Genomic DNA, 16,049 nt, shown 5'->3' on the forward strand with positions numbered 1-16,049 from the left:
TGCAGTTGGCGGCTCTCGACGGCAGCGAGGGCGAGGCGGAGCTTTTTAGGGGCGCTGACCGTGGGGCGGGCGGGGAGGGGCAGAGCGGAGCCCGGCCAATGGGAGTGGCGCAAGCTTCAGAGCGACTGAAGAGTGGCGGCGACCTTGGCCAATGGAAGGCCGTAACGGCCGTTGTGAGGCGGGCCCGGCTGGGCAGACGGGAGGCGCGGCGACCGTGTCTGAGGAGAGCTGGAGAAGGCTGTGGGAGGTGGTGGCAGCCGCAGCGCGGGCGCCTGAGGAGGAGGAGGAGGAGGAGAAGCGGGTGAGGGGCGGCGCGGGGCCCGACTTCTGAGCCCCCTCTCGGCCCCCGCCCCGCGCCGCCTTGGCTCCCGGTCGTCCCCAGCCCCGACTGTCCCCCGCCCCGCCCGGCCCCTCCTCGTGTCCAGGCGCCCACGTCTCCTGGCCCTTCGGCGAGCCTCAGGCTGCTCTCGGCGCCCAGCCCCTTTCCTGTGTTTCCTTACCCAGGCCCCGCTCTCGCGCTCCAGGCCCTTCCCTGGACCCTCAGCTCGCCCTCTGACTCTACACTCCCCTCCCTGGACCTCAGGCCCTTCTCCTGCACTCTCCCTGCCTCCCCAGGCCCCTGTCTGCTTCCACCAATTTCCCTCTGGACCTCAGGCCTTTCCCCTGGATTCTCACTGCCTACCCAGGTCCTTCCCTGGAGCCCAGGCTCTCTTCTCGCGGCTCTTCTATGCTGCTCCCTGGATCCCTAGGACTTTCCCCTGTCCCTGTTTGCTTCTCAAAGCCCCGTTCTGGAACCCCTAGGCCCCCCTATACCATCTCAGGACCCTCCCTGGATCTCCAGGTCCTTCTCTACTTTCGTTGGACCCCTGGTCTCCCTGCTAGCTTTTCTGGGGTCCTCCCTGGATCCCCAAGCCTTCCCGCAGCCCTCGGTCTCCCCCGCAGGCACCCCCGCCCCTTCTCCCTGCCCCAGCTCCCTCCCTGTGGTGTCCGTATTACCCACTTGCCCCTCTGCAGCTTCCGTTCTGTCCCAGCGCCTTCCCGCAGCGCCCCCTCTTTATTTATCCCCAGCCTGCGTGCCTTCTCGACCCCCTTTCCCAGCTGCTCTAGCTCCTGATCTCTTTCCAGCTCCCCTTTCCTCGCTGTCCCCCATCTGCTCTCCCTGAAGCACCGTGGTGTCGGTGCCCACCAGGCCCTCTGCAGTCGGGGTTAGGAGGCTTGTTTTGTTTCGTTTTGCTAATCCCCGTCTTTCTCCTCTTTTTTTATGGGCCTCTTCTGCCTCTCCACACCGTTCCTTTCCTCTCCCCCCCTCCCCCCGCTTTGTCCTCTGTGCCCCTCCCTCCCCCGGAATCCTTGGAGAGAGAGCAGGTGCTGGGAGCCTTCCTCTGCTCTCCCTCGCCTCACCCGCCCCCGACTCGGGCTGCCTGGGGTTTCACCCAGAGCCTTCTGAGGACTCCCAAGGGCTACTGGGGATGGGGGTGGAGGCCAAGGCCAGGAGAGAGTGGGGATGGGTGGTGGGGCAGGAAGCCTTGGCTTTTTCCTCGGTGAGGGCCAGAGGTGGAGCTGCTGGGTCCCCCCTGACTTCCACCGCCTGCAGGACTAAGCCTTTAGGGTTATCCCAGACTGCCAATTAATCAGCCTTCCGTGGGCCAGTTGGCACGTTTGCGTGTGTGTGTGTGTTTGTGTGTGTGTGTGTGTGGTGTGTATGGGGGTCCTGGGGAATCTGCGTGTGCGCACGGGGTCTGCGAGTGTGTGTGCACGTGGCGGGGCTGTCATAGGTGCTTGGAGGAGATGCAGCTGCTAACGATGGTGGCTGGCATTTCTTTGGGGATCTCCCCATTGTCAGAAGCACTTGTTGCATTTCACCTTCACCGAGAGCCCTGTGAAGTCAGTATTGCTTTTCTCCCTGCCTTATAGATGAGGAGACCGAAGGGCTTGCCCAAGTCTCACACAACCTATAAGTGACATAGAGCAGGCACACGCCCCGGGCGCCGCCCCTCCCCCTGCCCTGAGCTCTCCACTCTCCGCAGGAGGCAGCATGGTGCCTGGGGCACCATGGGCCCCGACAGAGTGACAGCCAGGGAACTGTGTGAGAATGACGACCTCGCCACCAGCCTCGTCCTGGATCCCTACCTCGGCTTCCGCACCCATAAGATGAACGTCAGGTGAGGCGACCTGGGGGAGGGCGACCGAGGGCTCGGGACCCCTTCCCTTCCACTGCCACCCCTCAGCCCCATCCTCCTCTCAGCTCCGAGTGGGGGTGGGGGTGGGGCCTGGGAAGGCCCAGAGGGAATAGGCCAAGGCCCTGGGACCCAGGCGTGCCCTCTCCCCCAGCCCCGTGCCCCCCCTGCGGCGACAGCACCACCTGCGCTCAGCGCTGGAGGCCTTCCTGAGGCAGCGGGACCTGGAGGCTGCGTACAGGGCCCTGACGCTGGGAGGCTGGATGGCCCACTACTTCCAGAGCCGGGGCCCGCGGCAGGAGGCTGCCCTCAAGACCCACGTGAGGGAGCCCTTCCCTTCCCTCCCCTCGGCCCTCGTGTTCTCCCCGTCTCCTCTGCCTGTCCGGGGTCCTCCGCCCTGTTGGGCAGACCCTCAGCGCAGCTCCCCGGGACTCCCTGACTTCCTAGCCATTGGGACCATCTGAGGCAAGGCTCAGAGAATCCTAGGAAAGGAGAGCTGGGGGGCCTTCTGAGATGCAGTCTAACTTCTTCATTCGACGGATGAGGAAACTGAGGCCCCGAGAGGGGAAGTGAGTTCCCTGAGACCACACAGCGAGTCAGTGGCAGAGCAGGGCTAGAACCCAGGAGAGAGGGCCGAGGATGACCCCGCCCCACCTCCTCACCCCGCCCACCCCTCACCTCCCCCAGATCTATCGCTACCTCCGAGCCTTCCTGCCTGAAAGCGGCTTCACCATCTTGCCCTGTACCCGTTATTCCATGGAGACAAATGGAGCCAAGATTGTGTCTACCCGCACTTGGTAAGAGGGCAGAACATGCCTCCCCGGGCCCCAGGCCTGACGGGAGGCATCCCTCCCTGGGGGCTGCTGGGAGAGGAGACCCCCTCCCTTCTGGAGGAGACTGGGCACTCAGGACAGGGCCACGAAGATGTCTGTGTTGAGAGAAAGGAGGCCGGGTCTGGTCCCCCAAGACCCTCCTGGCCCACCACGGCCCTGCTGGGAGATGAGATCCCCTCGAGACCCAGGCTTTCTGGGGCTGCCAAGAAAGGACTGATCTTGCGCCCAGGACTGTGCTGTCCTTTTTTTCATCCCGACTGGAGCCCCTGCTGCGTAGCAATCGCTGCTGGGTATGGGGCAGGACGGTGAACAAGACGACCCTGCCCACTGCTCACATTCTAGCGGGAAGGCAGGTGGTAGCTGAGTGAGCGCACAGGGCTGATCACAGCTGCTCAGTGAGTCCTGAGCCTGCCCGGGAATTTGGAGAGTGTTCCTGGGAGCCAGGCCTAGGCTGAGGCCCGAAGGATGAGCCGAAGGGTCTAGTGAAGAGTGCAGGGGCGCCTGTGGGGACTTCCGGGCGGGACTGGACTGCGGGAGGCCGCGGCAGTGGGCACTGGAGGCTGGAGGAAGCGAGAGCGGGAGAGGCTGCGGGTCAGGCTTTCAGGAGGTGGAGGGTGCCGCGCCTGCCGCAGGGGTAGAGGCAACGGCGGGAGAGATTCGGGAGCTGGAACGCGGTGGCTGGTGCGTCCCATCGATTCTTCCCGCCGGAGGCCTGGGATGAGGGGCCCCTGTCCCCAGCACTGGTGGTCAGGGAGGTGCTCACAGACCCACCACCTGGCTTCTGGGCAGGAAAAAGAACGAGAAGTTGGAGCTGCTGGTGGGCTGCATCGCAGAGCTGCGGGAGGCCGACGAGGGGCTGCTGAGGGCCGGGGAGAACGACTTCAGTATCATGTACTCCACCCGCAAGCGCAGTGCTCAGCTGTGGCTCGGCCCGGCCGCCTTCATCAACCACGGTGGGGACAGGGAGGGGGCTGGGGGGGCCGGAGGGGAGAGGGGGCGGGGGCGGGGGGGGCGAGGAGCCAGCGGGGGAGGGGTTGTGCCCCGGCTTTCTGGCTCCCTGACCCAGTTCTCTTCTCTCCCCGCAACCCCCAACTGGCTCCAGACTGCAAACCCAACTGCAAGGTGAGACCTGGGGACCCCCCTTCCCAGGAATGGGCACGAGGGAGGGGCTTTCTGGTCGGTGAATAGGCAGAAACTGTCCCGGGTCTCCCCACCTGACAAAGCAGTTTCCCACCCCTGGCTGGGCAGCACTGGCGCTTGTGCCTGCGATTGTCAGAGGAGGGAGGAAGGGGCTCTGGTTAAAGTCACACTGGAACCCAGGCTGCCACCTGCTGGCCGCATTCTCCCCTCTGAATCTGGGCTGGGAGCTGGGCCAGTTTGGGGGCAGTGTGGTGATGGGGAGACACAAAGTGCCCCTGCCTGTGCCGTGGGCCCCGGGCTTCCCAGGGAGACACCCACGGCAGCTGTGATAGCAGGAGGCTGGGGAGGGCCTCCGGGGGCGGGGTCAGAGCAAGCCCTGCCCTGGAGGACAAGGACTCCTCCTGATAGGAGGTTCTGGGAGGCCACCCCCCACCCTGTGCTGCGTGTGGAGCACGGAGCACGTGAGAGGGAGGAGTTGCGGGGAGATGGCCCCTGTAAGGCCTTGGGTGTGCACCCTGCCAAGCGTGGGGCTCACCTGGCCGCCCTTGGGGCCCCAGGGGTGTGAGGGGGGTTTGAGTCCTGGCTCTGCCGCCCCGGCCCTGGTTTCTCTTCTCGGATGGGAAACGGGGAGAACGTGCCTCCTGGGCCAGTTGTGAAGGCTGGGTGTGTGTCAGCGTCCTGTGACTCTGCACACCGTTGCGTGGATTTCGGGGCACAGACGCCGGGTAGGATGGAGAGTGAAGCAAAGCTCGGAGAGGCGGGGGTCAGCCACCTCGTGGTGTGGAACCGCAGGCTGCATGGAAGTGACGCCGGAGCCAGGCGTTGAAGGAGGAGTAGGATTTTCCTAGGTGTTGAGGGCAAACGGGGCCGCTTTAGGGCATCCCAGAGGGGAGGCGCCACACTGGAGGGCGAGGAGGCACAGTAGCTCCCGCCTCGTGTGTCAGCGCGAGCTGGGTGTGCCCCGTGGAGGCTCCCACGGGGTGAGTGAAGGGGGCTTGGTTCTCAGAGGCCCTAGTGCCGTGGCTCTGGGAGCTTCGGGGGCAGCGCTGGAGGGAGGCAGTGCATGGGCTGAGGCTGGCAGGTAGCCTGGGCCAGAGCTGCGCAGAGGTGATGAGGGGCAGCTGGGGTCTCAGGGAGGGAGGGAAAGAGGACGGCCGACACTGCCCACTCAGGAGGTGCCGGCCAGTTGTCCTGGCGTCAGGCGGGTGGGCAGGCGGCCAGGGCCACTCCCAGGTGTGTGTCAGGCTAGGATGGACAGATGGGTGGGCGGGCGGATGGACGGATGGATGGGAGTGCCGCCTCTCCCACATGGGGAACTTGGAGTGAGGAGCAGGCAGGCGAGAGGGGTGGCGATCCCAGACTGGGGCTGCGGGGTGGACACTGGCCTCGGGAAGGGCAGGCGGCAGAGCCAGGCCGAGGCGCACATCTCGGCCACTGAGGTGCGGGCTGGCAGGGTGTGTCAGAGGAGCTCGAGAAGGAGTGCTGGAGGGAGCGGTTCTTGTGCGCGCTGCCAGGGCCTGGTTAGGTCATGTCCTGCAGGGAGGGTGGGAGCCAGCACAACGGGGGAGGGTCAGGGAGTGCATGCCGAGGGCAGGCCCTGGGCAGGGCTCTTCCCTGGGCTCTCGGCCGCTGCCCGTCCCCGGGGGACCCTTGAGGCCAGGGTGCCAGGCCAGGCGGGGTGGAGCCAGGCCACCCCCAGGACAGGGCGCTGAGCCTCCTGGCCCCCAGTTCGTCCCTGCAGATGGGAACGCAGCCTGCGTGAAGGTGCTCCGGGACATCGAGCCGGGGGACGAGGTGACCTGCTTCTACGGCGAAGGCTTCTTCGGTGAAAAGAATGAGCACTGTGAATGCTACACCTGCGAGAGGTGGGGATGGCCTGCAGGAAGGGACACGGTCCCCGGGATCCTGGGAACCAGAAGTGCATCCTCAGGGCCCACCCCTCCCTCCCTCCTCATTTCCCTCCCATCCTCAGGAGAGGCGAAGGAGCTTTCCGACTGCAGCCCAAGGATCCCCTGCCGCCCCGGCCCGTGGACAAGTATGAGCTCCGGGAGACGAAGCGGCGGCTGCAGCAAGGCCTGCACGGCCCCCGGGCCTGTGCCCACCTACCCCCGCTGCGCCGGGACCCGTTCTGCGGTGAGCGCGGGGCGGGGACCCGGTCTTGTTGGCCTGTCTTCATCAGCTGCTCTCCCATCCCCAGCCCCTTGTCTGCCCTCCTCTCGTCTTGTTCCTCCTGGTACCCCCACTCGGTCCCCCAGACAGGGCCTCACTCCTGAGCATCCCTCTCTTCATCTGTCCCCCTCTGAAGAGCATCGGGGGCGGCGGCTGGCCTGAGCGGGAGCTGTTCCCCTCTGGAGAGGCCCTGCTCACACAGCTGCCCTTTTCTCTCCCCGCTCCCCCTCCCTTGGGCCTCCACAGCTGCCTGCCAGCCCCTGCGCCCCCCGCCCTGCGGCGCCCGCCCTGATGCCTCGCCCCTCTGGCTCCAGTGGCTGCCTCAGCCCCAGCTCCGGGTGCGTCCCCGGAGGCGCCGACGCCTCCAGCCCCGGCGGGCCCCGGCGCCCCCCGTTCTGCGTGCTGCCCGCGTCTCCCTGCACCGATGGGGAGGCTGTGGCCCCCACTGCTGCCTGCAGGCAGAGGCCCTGGTGGCCCTGGGGCCGGCCGCCCGTGCCCGCTGGGCCCCCCAGCAGGACTGGCATTGGGCCCGGCGCTATGGGCTGCCTTACGTGGTACGTGTGGACCTGAGCCGTGTGGCCCCGGCCCAGCCTGCCACTGCCACCCCCGCCCCCGCCGGGACCCCAGGCCCCATCCCCATCCCCAAGCAGGCCCTTGCCTTTGCCCCCTTCTCCCCACCCAAGCGCCTGCGGCTGGTGGTCAGCCATGGTTCCATTGACCTGGATGTCAACGGTGATGGGCCGTGACGGGCTGGACAGGGAGGCCCAGGCTGGGAGAGGAGGGCGTCCCTCCTGGTCCCCTCCGCCCTGAGTTCTCAGTAACCGACCTCCAGAAGGAGCTCTTGGACCTCTGGGAGGGCGTTGACTTTCAACCCCAGCACAGCTCTGACCCCGGGGGCGGGTTGGTTTGGACACCCCCGGGGATCTGACCCCTGACCCTTCGTGACTGCTGACCCCTGAGCCACCCCCATCCTAGCAGGGAGCCCTGGCCATTGCCGCCCTCCCACCCCAGCCCCGGCCTCAGGGCTGAAGGAGCTGTTCCCTCCCCGCCCGCCTTCTCCTGCCCAGGGAGCAAAGCCATAAGGGGTGGGGGCCGCCCCGTGGCTTCTCCAAAGAAGCCCAGGCCTCGGGAGGAGGTGGAACTGACATGGGCTGGCGCTCCCTAGACACTGCCCTACAGAGGGGAGTCAGTGTGCTCTAGGCTCTGTGTCTGAGGTGGGGGGCGACGAGGGGGCGGCCAGGGGCACGTCCCCACCACCCCCGTGGGTCTCAGGGAGGCTGGTGCGACCTCATCTTTCTCATGGTGCTATCCCTGGTGCTACTGGGCTGTGGGGGCTCCCTCCCCTCCCCCACACCAGAATGGGGTATGTTGGGGGATTGGAAGCACTTGAACTTTCTATTTTATTTTATTAAAACCTTGTCATAAGCAGTGCCCTGGGAAGCATTTCATCTTGATTTACGTTTTGAAGTGATGTCCGTTGGGAGGGTGAGACCCTCCGCCTTGCTGGGGAGACCAGACCGGGAGGAAGCAGCCCAGACTTTGGGCCCTGAAAGCTTTGGAAGGGTGGAAGGGCAGTGGGCTCTGAGGATGGCAGAGTACAGAGGCGCAAACTATGCTCATAAAGAACGCTTTCAGTCCCATCTTCTCACCCAGGTGTGGAGTCTCCCCATTTTTCAGATGAGATTAGTGAGGTCCAGCAATTAGAGTGACTTGTCCCAGGTCATCTGGGGCCAGATCACCCTTGTCTGAAGTCAGAGCCCCTCCCAGACCTCACGTGTGTCATCTCAGTTGGCCTGGCTCTGTGAGGCCAGGACAGTGAATCTTCTTGTTTCTTCAGATCCAGTTCAGTTCTCAGTTCCCCAACCAGGGATTCAACCCGGGCCACAGCAGTGAAAGCCCAGAATCCTAACTACTAGGCCACCAGGGAACTCCCCCCATCGTCTCTTAATTCTCACCTCAACCCCCATTCTACGGAAGGAAATACTAACAGCTTACAATTAGTGAGTGCTTCCTGGTACCAGGCACCCCCTGCAAAGCATCTTGTGGATATGTTTTTCTTGTTCATTGAGGCCTCACAGCCATTTCATGAGGACAAGCCAGGAACGTCTGAGGGTTGTGTGTGGGCTGCAGGCCCCAGTTTATCTCCTCCATGTCGGCCAGCCTTGGAAAAGTTTACCCTGGAGGCTGACGAGGCCAGGCCATATGCATGAGGGACATGGGGGTGCTGAGAAGAGAGGGTGAACACACATGGAGAGGCTGCAGGAAGACTTGGGTGAGCCGAGGAGATGGCCCAGGAAGGGGCACTTCCACAGTGGACCTGGGGATGGGGATGGGGACAGTTCAAAGCAGGTAACTTTTTTTTTACTTTAAAATTCATATTATTTATGTATAGCCTGCTTCATCCCTTTCAGAATGAGAAAATATGTCTTTCTTCCATGCAAATCCTACTGAACCCTCTTAGTTTTCTCCCTCAGGTTAAAAATGAGGGAGAGGGCCTCCCAGTCAGCAAGTGGCAACGAAGAGAATGAAGAGATATGGTTGACACAGTCGCTAAAGAACTTGTCCCTCTAGACAAGCAGAAATTCATGGCTTCTAGACAAATATGACAGCAGAGTAAGGAGTCTTAGCCTGGATGGACATTGGAGGTTCCAAGAACCTCCTGGAATCCTATTTCAAATGTAGTAACTGCATATTCACAGGCGTGTTCATGGCGCAGAGGGTTTAGAGCCTTCATCCAACTCTCAAAAGTGTCTGGAACCCAAAACACGAAGATTAGAAACCAGTGATCGGAGTCTCTCACCCTCAACACTGCTGCCGTCTTGAGCTGCTAATCCTGTGTCATAGGAGGAGGAGTGGCCTCTCAGGCCTCTACCCACGAGTTGCCAGTAGCATCCCCTTAGTGGTGACAGAAATATCTGTGATCATTGCCAAATGTACCCCTAGGGATCGAAGCCAGCCCCCAGTGGGAACCACTGGGCTAGGGTGACAGGATGACGGGGAAGGAAGACCTCCAGGACAATACAGCTGACACTGATCGCAAGTCCTGTGCATCCTGGCATCAACCTTCACAGCAGCGCTACCAAGATCACCCCCCTGCCTTTGCAGGCAGTCGTGAGGGCAGGAACGTCTGCCTGAGGCCGCACAGCTGGTACGTGGACAGAGCCCACCTTGCTGCCAGGTTTCTGCCTCAACCACCAGGTAGATGGAGCCCCAACCACGATAGGGAAGCGAGAGGAGTGCGTGTTGGGTCCAGTGAGCTGGTGGGCCCTGGGATGTTCGGGTGGAGCTGGGGCTTGGGAAGCCAAGGGGGAGGGTCGAAGGATCAAGGCTCAAGCTGAGAACCCCATCATACACATGGGGGCCAGAGCAAGGAAATGGGGAATCTGGCTGGGGGAGGAGGAGGAGGGAGTTGAAAGAAACAGGAAATAATTACCGGCCAGAGTCTCAGGAAGCCCCGCACTCTGCGGTGCCTTCCCCAAAGCTTTCTAAGTTCCCCTCCTTGGGTTACTGGGACAGCAGGGGAGCCAGGCAGGACATCCCAATCCTGGATCCCATTTCTCCCCTTGGGGGAGCTCTCTGGTGCTTTTACCCTGTGCACGGGGCTGACCAGATGCCTGCAGGAGCTCCAGGGCCCTGTTGATGGTGTTGGTCATCCTGGGGGTGCTGATCCAGGAGGGCAGCTGACGATCAATCACCCCCGCCTCCAGCATGATACTGGGCACCAGCATCGGGACGACATGAGGACTCTTAAGTGCCTCAAGTTATTTATGTAGACAGAGAACCCGCACAGCCCGAGGACAGCGGCACTGGACACTGTTCCGGCTGGGGACGCGGCGCCACCCTCCCCACGGCCCTGTGAAGTCTAGGTGTTGTTATCACTGTATTTTAGGTGAGAAGGCCACAGTGCAGAGGGCTTAGGAAGTTTGTCTGGGGCCACAAGGCTGGCAAGCTTCAGGGCCAGGACTTGAACCGATTCTCAGAGCTCAAGCAGGCTCTGAGATCCTTGGGATGGGAAAGAGGCAGGCACCAGAGGGGAGGCTGGGGCCGTGCCCACTGGAGACTCAGGGCTTGTTTCAGCAGTGGCTTCCATGGGATGAGGGGGTGGGTGGAGATGAGGGCCAGAGCAGTGCCTGGAGCAGTGCCTGGAGGGAGCAAAGGGTGAAGGGCACCGAGTGGTTTTGTGATTTTGACCGGGAAGCACCTGACCCTTTCAGTAGACTGGGAGGAAGGAGCTGCAGAGGGAGGGGAAGAGGGTAAGTGTGCGGTTGATGGGCTGGGGCTGGGAGAGGGGTAGGAGGGAGAGGAGGAGGAGAGCAGGGATGCCGGTTGTGAGGAGGGATGGGGAAGTCAGTTCCCTTTGTCCTGGGAGGCTGTTTCGGGACAGTGAGCTTGACATTGGGGGTTTCAGGTTGTGGGCGGGCGAAGATGGCCCAGGAGCCTAGGAAGAGGTGTTCAGAGCCAGAGTTTGGGGCCTGAGAGTGTTGGCCCAGCCAGCTGGAGGTGAAGTGGGTCTGGCCCTGCCCTGGGCTCAGGCATCCATAGGGCAGCGGTGGCCAGAAGGGAAGCCAGCAGTGTAAGAATGTCCCAGGAGCGGTCAAGGGATGGTGGCAGGGATCCTGGCCCCAGAGGGAAAGAAGGGGGAACTGGGAGGGGCTGCTGGCCCACAGGGTGAGAACGCACTGCCAGCTCTGGCGCTCTGGTGAGGTCAGGAGGCTGGCTGTGGCTGCACAGGTGTCAGGCCCTGTGCTTGGATGCTACCTGGATGACCTCACCAAGTGCTCAGACAGCCGCCAGCCCCATTCATTCGGTGACTCAGAGCTGCCTGGCCTGCGTGGCATCACGGCTTTCCTTCTTTCCTGCAGCAGCGCCACCTCTGTGCAGGCCAGAGGTCTGCAGGTCGGGGGAGGTCACATGAACGACTCACCCCCTCCTGTAGCTTCCAGCCTGTCTGTCTGAGTCCACACCCCATGCCCTCATTTGCCCCTCTGCCTCTCAGGTTGTGGTCTGAGAGAGGGGGCCCGGGGCCAAGGTTTCGGGTGGAGCCATCCTGGGAGATGGCACATCTGGGGTGTGCCCTGGGTAGGGGGATGAGGGCAGCATAGAGGGGGTGAGGGGAGTGGATGGAGCCAGTTCTCCCCTGAGCTCACCCAGCCCCTCCCATCATTCCACCCCTCCTGATAACGGGATTTTGCAACATCTCTGTTGACAGCTGGGGAAACTGAGGTGATGCAGGTCAGGAGGCTTGTCCAGGGCCACCAAGTTGTTGTATGATTAGTAATAGCCACTTTTGAACCCTGGGGTTGAATGGGGACCTCATGAGATCACTTCAGGCAGAGTCTGGGGGTCCAGACTGCCCCAGGAGGCTGACAGCTTCAGGCAGAAAGTCAAATCCACCGCCACCCCTATGCCCAAGATTCATGCCCATGTAGGGCAGGCTAGAAGCCCCAGGCTCCGAGCTCTGTCAAGGGTCACTCCTCAGCCTGGCTTGGGGCCGGGGGGGGGGGAGGTGACATTTTGAGGGGCATCTGGAATCAGGATGACTCTCAGCATTGTGGTCCCTGAGCTTGGCTGAGGGCAGGCCCAGAGCCCGAGTGGGGCGGGAGTGAAGAAGAATTTATCCTGGAGCTCTGAGCGTCCTGGAGGAGCTCTCAGTCAGGAATGGGCTGGCAGGAGAGACTGAAGTGACGTGTGTTTGATCAGAGGAGAAGGCTGCTCCTGGCTGTGGACAGGGCGCTCCAAAGACCTGGGGGACCCGTGCAGAGCACCCTGTTGGGAGGGGCTCATGTGATGGGCTTGGGGATGTACTGGGAGGGATGTGGAGTCAAAGGGGACAGGGGAGTGAGGGAGTGGCGGCGAGCCAGGAAGGGTCGGGAGCAGGGGAGGGAGTGATGGGGTCCGCGCTGGGTGGTATATAAAAGACTCCTTGGAACTTGAGATGAGATGGAAGGGGTGGGGCAGGAAGTCCAGGAGCCAGCTGGGGAGGTGGTCCAGGAGGGGAAGAGGATCCTGAAGGAGGAGGTGGAGGGAGGACTTGGGTGACAGGTAGGTGTGGGGACTGAGAGGCAGGAGGACCCTGGAACCATCCTGGTGGGCAAGTGTTGGGACTCAAAGAGCCAAGGGGGACACTGCTGAGAAGAGACTGCTGCCTGCCGGAGGGGGGAAGGTGGGAAGGGGGCGGGAGCGGGGGGCTCAGCTTGCTCCTTCCCTGACTGTCCTCGCTCCGTACCAGCCCTGATGGAGCCCAGTCCTCCCTCACCCCTCCCACGATTAGAACCAGTAGTGTTGGTTGCAGGGCACAGACAGGGAGGACCTCCCGACGCCCCCGCACCTCACTGACCAGACATTAAGAAGAAATATCAGCAATAACATAGCTTTATTTGCGGCTTAAAGATGGGGCGGGGTTTGGGGTGGTGGGGCCCATTCTCCGGAAGACGAGAGAATCGGGGGTGATGACACTGATACTGATCCCTCGGAGAAGCCGCCCTCAGGCCGTTAGATTTTGCCAGCGAAAGTCCCGTCCTTGATCTCGGTCCAGCGCTGCACCTGGGGTGGGGGGGTAGGAGCGAGGAAGGTGCGGAGCGGGCGCGTACTCAACTCAGCCGGCCCATCCACCCTCGCCCGGCCCGTCTGTGCGCTGCCCTTCTGTCCGCTCACCCAGCTCATGGGGCACAGCGCGTGGAACACGCAGAAGTAATACTCGCAGGGCTGTGTGCTTTTCCCGCGGCGGTTCATCCTCTTGACGCAGGGATGGTAATCTGCCGAGTGGGGCGGGGCGCAGCGGGCAGGTGGGCGGGGTCTCAAGCACGCCCCGCCCCCTCCACGCCAAGGCCGCGCCCTCCAGAAAGGCCCAGCCGCAGACCCGCCTCCTCCCCGCAAGGCCTCGCCTGTCCTCTCACCCCACCCTTCCATGACTTGATCGCACGCCTCCAGAATAGGCCCCGACCTTCCACTGATCGGTCCCGCCCCTTTCATACAAGGCCCCTCCCCTCCCAGGTAGGCCCCGCCCCTTCCGACCGTGGTCCGCTCCACCTCCCACCCCAACGGTCTCCGCCCCCGCGGCGAGTCCGGGACCCTCTCCTCGTCCTCAGGTGGGGCGCGCCCCTTCCTGCCTCCCACCTTCTCTCACCCGCTCCCCCTAACTTGGCCCGCGAGGTTTTACCCAGGATCTGGTAGCAGTTACGGGTCTGGTTCTGCTTGGGGAAGCGCGGGTCGAAGGGTGGCGTTGGCCATCTCTCCTTGCAGGGCTTTGGGCAATCAATACCCAACATCCACGAAGGCGGCGGCTCCTGCGGGGAGGGATGGGGTTCCATGGGGCCTAGGGGGCGCCCATCGCTCCGACCCGCACCCAGCTCCTGACCCCCACCACGAAACCCAGCCCCCGTTCCCACCCGTCCTGCCCTCACCAGGCTGTTGTCAGCGGGTCACTGGATCAGTTGTGCTTGTGGCTCCGTCCGGGGAACCCCTCGCTTCTGAGACTCGAGGGTCCCAGCCCAGGAAAAACACGTCCCTCCCGGCCGGATTGGCTGGGACCCCCGGAGCCCCAGCCAATGGACGCCGTTGCGCCGTTGCGTTGGGTCGCGGGGCGGGGTCGGTGTGGACCCGCCTCCCCCGCCGCGACTCCCACCTCCGGCCCGACACCCCCTCTTGGGTACGGCGCGCACACACAGGCACCCGGGCGCTGCTCTTGCCGAGTCTCAAGCTCCGGCTTTTAATCTCTGCGAAGCTGGGCCACCACGCGGGCTCTCCCTCGACCCGTCCCCCGCCACCCCCCCCATATAAAGATATAGATAGCTCTGGTCTCTACCGGAGAAGGAGCATCCCCGCCCGGCCTTTTCAGCACCCTGATTCTTAACAGTAGAGGTGCACAACACCTAGGGGCCTGTGACGAAGAGGAAAGAGACAGGGTGGGGTCCGGGCTCCTGGACGCCAGCTCCAGGTATAAGGCTGATCTGCAGGGTTCAGGGGCTACCTGGCCCCGCTGGGCTCCTCTGGACACTTCGGCGACTGAGGTTGAGTCCCCCGCATCCCGCTATTGAGGCCGCTGGGAACGGTGCATGCTGCAGAGAGAGAGAGAAAGAGAGAGAAAGCCAGAGAGGGCTTTGGGGGATCGGCAGGGAGAGAGTAGTGACTGCTCAATAAATACATGCTGATGGGGGGCGGGGGGCGCGGTCCTGCTCCAGGGCCCGGCAAGCCTGAGCTGGAATCTGCGTTTCCACCAGTGTCCCTCCTAGGTTTCTCTCCCTCCTGCCTCCTTAATATCAAGTCTGACTCTGGATCCTTTGCCCCAACATCCAAGCGCACTAATATCTCTTTCCTCTTAAGAAGCCCTCTTTTGTCCCACATCCTCTACCAGCTTCCTCTTCAGGTCCCTCCTCCCCTTCCAGCAGATCACTTGGACAGAGCTGGTCTACTCCTCCTCTCCGATTCCCCTCTTTACATACATATGTATGTATACAAGTAGTGGGAAAATACACATCCCATGAAATTTACCATTGTAACAATTTTAAAGTGTACAATTCAGTGGCATGAATTACATTCATAATGTTGTGCAACCACCACCACTACCTAGCTCCCAGGACATATTCATCACCCCAAAAGGAAACCCCAAATCCATTAAGCAGTCACTTCCCGTTCCTCCCATCCCTTGCAGCTCCTGGCAGCCACCAATCTGCTTCCTGTCTCTTCGGATTTGCCTCTTCTGGAGATTTCTTGCAAACGAAAATCGTACACTATGTGGCCTTTTGTGTCTGGCTCCTTTCTCTCAGCCACATGTTTTCAGGAGTTGCCGCACGGTGATCCACTTCCTGTGCTCCCTTAAGCCTGCCCCATTCAGGTCTTTGTCCCCACCAGGTCACCTCCTTGCTGTTACATCCAGAGGTCCTCTCTCGTCCTGTCTTCCTTCACCTGCTCGCAGCATTTGACATAGCTGCTCTCACGATGTTCCTCGTCATTTTCTTCACTTGGTGTTCAGGATGCTGTTCCGTGTTCACTCTCTCTGACTATGGTTCCCCTTTCCCTAAACACCTTGGCCTCTGTCTCCACCTGCAGTCACTCGCTGGTGACCTCCAGTCTCATAGCTTGCAGCAACCATCCATTTGCTGATGATTCCCCAAATCATTCCAGACTCATATGTCCAGCTGCATACCCCGCATCCTCACCTGACATCTCAGAATCAAGATGTCCAAAATGGAATTCCTGATCTTCTCCCTGACATCTACTCCACTCACAGCCTCCTTGACTGCTGCATCTTCCCAGTGGCTCAGATCCCAAACCTTGAAGTCACTCTCAATGCCATGTCAACATGCCCAATCCATGAGCTGATCCGTTGGCTCAACCATCAAAGTATCTCCGGAACCCCACCACTTCTCAATACCTCCATCCCTTCCCCTCTTGTCCAAGCCACCATCATCTTCTGCCTGGGTCATTGCAACTGCCTCCCCACTCTTCTCCCAGCGTCCACCCTTCCTCCTCTACCTTCTCCACACTTCAGCCAGAGAGAGTCCTTTCTAACATACAGCAATTCCAGCCATTCTGCTCAAAACCCTCCAGTTTGCTCAGCGTCAAACCCAAAGTACTTAAGATGGCCCCACATGATGGTGCCACCCTCGTGACCCCTGTGACCACAATTCCTACTCTGGGCTGTCCTGGAGCTCCCTCTTGTCCAGCACATCGTGCACATTCCTGCCTCAGGGACTTTGCAGTGGCTGTTCCTTCTGAAGGGAATGAATTT

At 61.9% G+C, this 16,049-nt stretch overlaps 2 protein-coding genes across 3 annotated transcripts; one reads left to right on the forward strand and one right to left on the reverse strand.

The window, feature by feature from the left end:
- The first annotated feature begins 219 nt into the window (after positions 1-219).
- On the forward strand, positions 220-7,749 carry KMT5C (lysine methyltransferase 5C). The gene is made up of 9 exons (XM_061173853.1): positions 220-301; positions 2,028-2,162; positions 2,332-2,497; positions 2,865-2,974; positions 3,800-3,963; positions 4,113-4,132; positions 5,879-6,015; positions 6,123-6,283; positions 6,566-7,749. The coding sequence occupies exons 2-9, from the start codon at positions 2,053-2,055 to the stop codon at positions 7,063-7,065; spliced, it is 1,368 nt and encodes a 455-aa protein (XP_061029836.1). The 5' UTR covers positions 220-301; positions 2,028-2,052; the 3' UTR covers positions 7,066-7,749.
- Positions 7,750-12,673: 4,924 nt separating this feature from the next.
- LOC133078770 (cytochrome c oxidase subunit 6B2) lies at positions 12,674-13,860 on the reverse strand. Of its 2 annotated transcripts, XM_061173960.1 has the most exons (4): positions 13,723-13,860; positions 13,479-13,605; positions 12,974-13,074; positions 12,674-12,862 (listed from the first exon to the last, which is right to left on the reverse strand). In XM_061173960.1, exons 2-4 carry the CDS (start codon positions 13,585-13,587, stop codon positions 12,812-12,814), a joined length of 261 nt encoding a protein of 86 aa, XP_061029943.1. In that variant the 5' UTR covers positions 13,588-13,605; positions 13,723-13,860; the 3' UTR covers positions 12,674-12,811. The 2 variants fall into 2 exon arrangements, with proteins under 2 accessions (XP_061029943.1, XP_061029942.1); XM_061173959.1 differs by having other exon boundaries at positions 12,674-13,074; positions 13,723-13,859.
- Between the last annotated feature and the right edge of the window lie 2,189 nt (positions 13,861-16,049).

Source organism: Eubalaena glacialis, chromosome 18, assembly GCF_028564815.1.
Source record: "Eubalaena glacialis isolate mEubGla1 chromosome 18, mEubGla1.1.hap2.+ XY, whole genome shotgun sequence".
Lineage (NCBI taxonomy): Eukaryota > Metazoa > Chordata > Mammalia > Artiodactyla > Balaenidae > Eubalaena > Eubalaena glacialis.